The 7,154-nt window shown below is 52.0% G+C and overlaps 1 protein-coding gene across 1 annotated transcript; it reads right to left on the bottom strand.

The window, feature by feature from the left end:
- Positions 1-5,381: 5,381 nt before the first annotated feature.
- LOC106773494 lies at positions 5,382-6,392 on the bottom strand. Its single transcript, XM_014660179.1, has one exon. The coding sequence runs from the start codon at positions 6,390-6,392 to the stop codon at positions 5,382-5,384; it is 1,011 nt and encodes a 336-aa protein (XP_014515665.1).
- Positions 6,393-7,154: the final 762 nt, after the last annotated feature.

The following is a 7,154-nucleotide window of genomic DNA, read 5'->3' as shown; positions in this document are numbered from 1 at the left end:
CGCCGAAGGCGCCCCTCGGTTTCCTTTCTATTGGACACAGGATCCTCCCAAAATAAAGGCGTACGGCGTCACCCGTATGAATAATTTGGAGCGTGACGCCGTTCGGATCATAAAGGATCTGCCCCGCTGCCTCAACGCCCGCGGCTTCGTCGACTGTCTGAAATACGAGGACTATGACCAAATAGCCTTCGGTATGAATATGGCCGGCTCGGTTTCCTTAAGTTCACTTTTGACTTAGCTAAATTCTTGTTTTCTTTTCAGGATACATGTCGTTACTGGAGCCTCGACAGTCTGGATGGCTTGCCTCCACCCAACGGCGCAAAGGGGGTAGCTCAAAAGGTGTTGCCCAGCCGTCCGCGGCTTCCAGCCGGGCGACATCGTCCGGTGTTCCTACTGGTGTACCTTTAAAGGTACAGGAGACGGCTCCCGTTGCGTTGGTTATTCCGGAAAAGGTGGCGATTGACCCTGCTCCGGAGAAGGTTCAACCGAGTCCTACCTTTGTCACTCTGGTCAATTCTTCGGAATCTCCCCCTGATTCGACCGTCCCTCTCGAACGGAAGAGGAAAGCTAAAGAGGGAGGGAAGTCGTCTTCCAAACGCCATCGTCGAAGCGGAAGTTCCTCACTCCATCCCTTACCGGCCGGCGTATTTGACATTTCCTTCGATGCTGCATCGAAGATGGAGTGTCGGCCCAGTTCCTCTCAGCTGGCGGTTATTGAGCCATTATCTGAGGAAGATCTACTGGGGGCGGCCGTGGAGCTGATGAGCCGGGGCGTTATGTTGGCTCGCAGAGCTCGTGAAAGCGCAAAGGTCGTGATGCTCGGGAACTTCTCCTTGAGCTGGCCGATGAGCAGAACGTGTCCGCCGGACTTCGTCGTCGCGTGGAAACGCTGGCGAAGGAGCATGAGCACTGCTCCGAGACGCAGGTCAAGTTACAAGCTGACTTGGACCTTGCTACTTCCAAGCTGGCTGCAGCGAACAAGTCTTTGGCGGACGCCAAGCTGGTAGAGGATGGCCTAAGAGAAGACGAGGAGAAGGAAAGATTGGAAGTCCGCCGGTTGGCCAAGAGGGGGGGAGAACTGGTTGAACAGAGTGAGCGTTTGTCCCAAGATCTTTTGGCCGCCAACGCTGACAAGAAGCGTCTGGAGGCCGAGCTGAAAGAGGCGAAGGATGCCTTTGACAAGCTAGACGCCAGCGTGATAGATGAACACGAGGAAGGATTTAACAAAGCCCTTCGTCAAGTGAAATATTTGCTTAAGGTCGATCCGACCGCCGCTGGTTTTGACTTGTATAAGGATGTGTATCGGGGCGAGATGCGACCGGTGGAGGGGACTTTGAATGAGGAAACTGTGCTAGGATCGGAAAATGAGCCTGCTGTTGAAGCTGACCCAGGAGTTTGATTGTTTGCGTACTGTATTTTGTTTTTTGGTCCGTGAGGTCGACTTGCAAACACTTAGGCGTAGCGTTTGTTTGCATGGTCGACCCGTCCGGCTTTTTGTTTATACTTTCACAGTATAATGGATTTGGTTTATTTCATGGTTTACTTGCTATCGGTCTTCATTCGTCCTGTTTTAATTTTATCATGAATAAACGTGATCGGCCCATGGCGGTTTTCATGGGTCTGATGACAGATTGAACGATGTGTTATTGGGAAGGTTCCCCTGGTGGGACGGATCCCTTCTGGGACGGATCCCTTTAGGTTAGTTAGGACGGATCCTTTCCATTGGGGACGGATCCCTCTACGTTATATGGGACGGATCCCTTCAAGTTACTAGGGACAGATCCCTTTTATTAGGGACGGATCCCATACGTTCGGTTAGTCAGTACTTAATTGGATGAAAAAAGGCCTTTCATTTTAGGGATTTCGCAAAAAGAGTACATCGGCTGAAAAAATTAACTGAAGTAAAACTTTAAGTGTGTTGCATTCCATGTATTAGGAAGGAGCTTTCCATCCGGCCGGGCAAGGCGATAAGCTCCATTTTTCAACGTTGTGACGATTCTGAACGGGCCTTCCCATTTTGCCGCCAACTTTCCATGTTGGGGTGCCCGCCTGGCTTCTCCGGTTTTTCTCCAGACTAGGTCGCCCTCATGGAATTCTCTGGGGCAAACCTTGGTGTTGTATCGACGCTCTACCAGCCGCTTACATGCCTCTGCTCTAAGTGTCGCCCTGTCACGCCGTTCGTCGATCGTATCGAGCTCTACTCTTAACACCTCATTGTTCATTTGCATGTCCTCGAGCCCTCTGCGCAGTGATGGTTCGCCAAGCTCGACCGGGAGCATGGCATCGGTTCCATAGGTCAAATTAAAGGGAGTCTCCCCCGTAGTGCCGTGCGGTGTGCACCTATAACCCCACAGTACTTCCGGCAGCTCTTCCACCCATGCCGATTTCTTCTCTCCTAGCCGTCTTTTCAACTCCGCCACTATGGTTTTGTTGACTGCTTCGACCTGACCGTTCGTTTGGGGATGTTCAACCGAGCTAGTGAAATGCTTGATACCGAGGTTGACGTAGAATTCTTCCAGTTTTTTATCGATAAACTGGCGGCCGTTGTCCGTTATTATAATTTTAGGGAGGCCGAATCTGCATACTATTTTCCAGCAAAACTTCTGGACCTATCCGGCGGTGATGGACGCCAGGGGTTCGGCCTCGACCCACTTTGTGAAATAGTCGACTGCGACCAGGAGAAACCTCTTTTGACCCTGACCCGGGGGAAAGGGTCCGACGATGTCCATTCCCCATTGGGCAAACGGCCATGGGGAAGTAATGGAATGGAGCGTATGCGGGGGGGCTCGAGTGTCGTTAGCATGGGCTTGACAACTGAGGCAACGTTGCGTGTAAGCTCGGGTGTCATCCTCCATGGTCGGCCAGTATCCGGCCCTTAGGACGCGAGTCTTCAGCGTTCTCTGGCCGGAATGAAATCCGCATATCCCATTGTGTAGTTCGTTCATCACGTATTGGGCTTCTTCTGGTGATAGACACTTTAAGAGCGGAGTGGAGAATCCTCTTTTGTATAGATCATCCCCGATTATCGTAAACCGGGCTATCTTCTTCGACTCGGAAGAGCCTATTGACTGTCCATCCTCCTGTTTTTTTATCAATTTCCGAATTTCATCGCGCCAGTGATGAGTGGCCGAAGCGATGGCGTAGCATTCCACGGATGGCTGAAGCAATATCTGCCGGATAACAGTCGTCAGCTGGCCCTTTTCTTTTCCGGAACTGAGTTTAGACAACATGTCGGCCCTCGTATTCTGCTCCCGGGGAATATGTTGGATTTCGACTTTTTCGAATGACGCTATCAGGGATGCCGCGCGGTGAAAGTATTTCAGCAGGTGATCCTCCTTGACCTGGTACTCCCCCTTCATCTGCCCAACGACCAATTTCGAATCCGTCCGGCATATCAGGTTTCGTGCCCCCATGTCTTTGGCAAGACCTAATCCAGCCACCAGAGCCTCATATTCAGCTTGATTGTTGGATGCTTTGAACTTAAATACCAGAGCGTATTCGAGCAGAAATCCGTTCGGTCCTTCTAACACTATTCCGGCCCCACTGGCCTGTCGTCCGGAGGCCCCATCGACATAAAGGGTCCATTGGTCGATTCCGACCACAGGCACTTCGGCCGCGAAATCAGCGAGATGTTGGCCCTTGATGGAACCTCTTGGTTCATATCGTAAGCCGAACTCTGATAGCTCCACTGCCCATCCCACCATTCGTCCGGCTAAATCGGGTTTCTTGAGCACCTTAGCTACCGGGTGATTTGTTCTAACGACCACCTGGTAGCCCTGAAAATATGGGCGAAGCCGGCGGGATGCGTGGAGGAGTGCCAGCGCCACCTTCTCTACCTGTTGATAACGGGCTTCCGTCTCGTGGAGCGTGCGGCTAATGAAATATATGAGCTTTGGGGAAGGTTCTTCCTGCGTCAAGACCGCACTGATCGCTATATCGGACACTCCCAAGTATATTTGCAGGTCGTAGCCCGATATCGGTTTGTTCATGACGGGAGGGTTCATCAAAATTTCTTTCACCTTCAGGAACGCTTCCTCGCACTCCGCGTCCCATTTTCCCGAGGTGTCCTTCTTCATCTTTTTAACGATCGACCGGATTAGTTCGGCCAGCTTCGGAATGAAACGTGACAGCGCTGTCAGCCGACCGACTAGCCGCTGCACGTCCTTGAGCGTGCCAGGACTCGCCATTTTCAGCACCGCGTCGCACTTGTCGGGGTTGGCCTCAATTCCCCGGGAAGTGAGCATAAATCCTAAGAATTTCCCTCCAGCCACACCGAAGGTGCATTTCGCCGGGTTTAGTCGCATGTTATACCTCCTGATCTGGCCGAATACCTCTTCCAGATCCTGCAAATGTCCGTCCTCATCAGATGATCGGACCACCATGTCATCTATGTAAACGTCCATGCATCGCCCTATTTGCTCAGAGAAGACTCTGTCCATTAGCTGCTGGTAGGTAGCCCCAGCGTTCTTCAAGCCGAATGGCATTACTTCATAACAGTAGTTAGCATTCTCCGTCATGAAGGCAGTTTTCTCGCGGTCCGGCGCGTACATGGGGATCTGGTTATATCCGGAATATGCGTCTAAGAAACTCAACATCCGGTGTCCTGAGGCTCCATCGACCAACGCATCAATGCTTGGGAGCGGGTACGAATCTTTGGGGCATGCCTTGTTCAGATCCGTGTAATCTGTACACATCCTCCATTTGTCGTTCGGCTTTTTTACCATTACCACATTGGCTAACCACGTGGTATATGTTATTTCTTTGATGAAGCCGGCTTCGCATAACTTCGCGGCTTCGTCATTGACCGCTTTCCTCTTCTCTTCTCCCATTTGTCGCTTCTTTTGTGCTACTGGCCGGGCGTTCCTTACCAAGGCCAGCTTGTGGGACGTTACGGACGGATGGATGCCTGGCATGTCCGCCGCTGTCCATGCAAAGAGGTCCCGATTTCGCCATAAGAGGGTTCTCAATTGCTTCTCTGTGGTGTCCGCCATGCCCGTGGCGATAGACGTGGTTTGTGAGGGGTCTCGACCGATCATGACCGGTTGTATTTCTCCCAGGGGTTCCAGGCGGTCCTCCGTATTAGTCCTCGGGTCTAGGTCGGTCATAGCGACCTCGGATCTAGACATTTTCCTCCGATTTTCCTGCGGATACATCCGTAGTCCAGCTGCGTAGCACTCCCGGGCGGTTTTCTGGTTTGCCCGTATAGTGCAAATTAATCCCCGGTGGTTTGGGTATTTCAAGGTGAGGTGCGGTGTTGACACTATGGCCCCGAAAGCGTTCAGGCATGGCCGTCCTAAAAGGACATTGTAGGCCGTGTTCGCTTCTACTAACAAGTATCTTATCTTCATTTCTTCACTTTCCCGTCCAGTACCCAAGTGAGTCTACAAATCGACGTAACCCCTCGTATCTACCCGCTCCCCCGCGAAACCCACTATTTGCTCATTGTATGGGACGATTAGGTCCTCTGACATGTCAAACTGCAGGAAGGTTTTCCAATATAGTATATTGACCGAGCTTCCCTGATCCACCAAGACCCAGCCTACTCCGTAGCGGGCTATTTCCACGTTGATAACCATAGGATCGTCTTGGTCTGGATCCGGGGCGTGGAAATCTTCATCCGTGAACGTGATCGGCGGCATGGTTCTCTTCTGAACGTCCACAGCATGTACGGCTCTCAAAGCCCGGATACTCCTTTTCCTGGCGGAAGAGGTGTGCCCTCCTCCGGCGAAGCCCCCGGAGATGGTGTTAATTATTCCCCTCAAAGGCCGCCTCTGCCCTTCGTCTCGGCTGCGACTTCGGCTCCTCCGGTCTGTCCTTCGCCTTTCAGGCGTTCGGCCATAACTATGCTCTTCATTTCTCTTTCGCTCCCTAGGGGGACTCCTAGGCCTCGCTGGCTCTCTCCGAGACGATCCCTCCGACCGGCGAACGTCCTTTTTAACGTATTGTTGCAATTGTCCCATTCGGATTAACTCCTCAATTTTATCTCTCAGAGTCAGGCAGTCTTCTGTGTCATGTCCAGAGTTTTGGTGATAGAGGCACCGTTTACTCAGGTCCGCTCCCTGAGGTGTTGGCCTTTTCTGAGGTGCTGGTAAAATCTGGGCGCTCAGCGCCTCCTGCAATATCCGCGCGCGGGAAGCGTTGAGAGGGGTGTATTGCGGGAACTTGGGACCCCTCGGTCCCTCGCGAAGTCGAGGTCCGGCCGGCCTGCTCTGGCCTTCCCCTTTCCTATTATTTGTTTCCTCGGCTTTAGCCTCCTGTTGCTCCCTTCTGTAGTTTTGCTTCATATTTTCTACCCGGGCCTCGTCTGCCGCCCGTTTTCTCAACTCCTCCATTGTACTAGGGGGATTTCGGCATATACTATCCTTGAAAGGACCGGGCCTCAATGCAGGCATTACATATTGAAGGGCTAATTCTAAATTTAGTCCCTTGACCCTGCGGACCGTTTACTGATATCGGTCCATGAAAGATTTCAGCGCCTCTTCTTTGCCCTGCTTCAGGTTCATCAGGTCTACCACCGTCATATCATCCGCATTGCACGCGGCAAACTGTTTCTTGAACATTTCTCCCAAGCTCTTAAAATTCTCAATGGAGTTTATTGGCAACGAATTAAACCACTCCAAGGCCTCTCCTTCCAGGGATAAAGGAAATGCCCTGCACCAAACGGCGTCACAACCGGTACGGAAGGTCATGGCATTGATAAATGACTTCACATGGGCAGTAGGGTCGGACGTCCCATCATACATTTTGAACTGAGGAGGCATGAATTGCTCCGATATGTGCACTTCCATGATTTCCCGCACGAATGGTACCAAAGTGGTCGTCTCCTCCACCTTAACCAACGATTGACTGTCCTTATTCCCCTTCTCCTCTCTTCCGGACACATGAGCACTGCTATTCTCCCCTTCTAACGGTGTTCGTTTCTCTCCCGCTCCCTCTCCCTGCTCACCTTTGTCGCCCCCGTTCTTACTTTTCGCAATCTGAGCCAGACACTCCGCCCTTACGGCGGCCATCTCCTCCTCATGCTTACGTTGCATTTCCATCATCCTCTGCTCCATCATTCTCAGCATGTCCGCCTGTTCTTCGGTGTTAGTGTTTCTCGTGGTCACCATTGGGTATAATCCTCCGGCCCCACGGTGGGCGCCAAAATGTTTCGG

Source organism: Vigna radiata, chromosome 9 (genome assembly GCF_000741045.1).
Source record: "Vigna radiata var. radiata cultivar VC1973A chromosome 9, Vradiata_ver6, whole genome shotgun sequence".
Taxonomy (NCBI): domain Eukaryota; kingdom Viridiplantae; phylum Streptophyta; class Magnoliopsida; order Fabales; family Fabaceae; genus Vigna; species Vigna radiata.
Note: the sequence above shows the minus strand (reverse complement) of the source record. Positions and strands in the feature narration are given on the sequence as shown.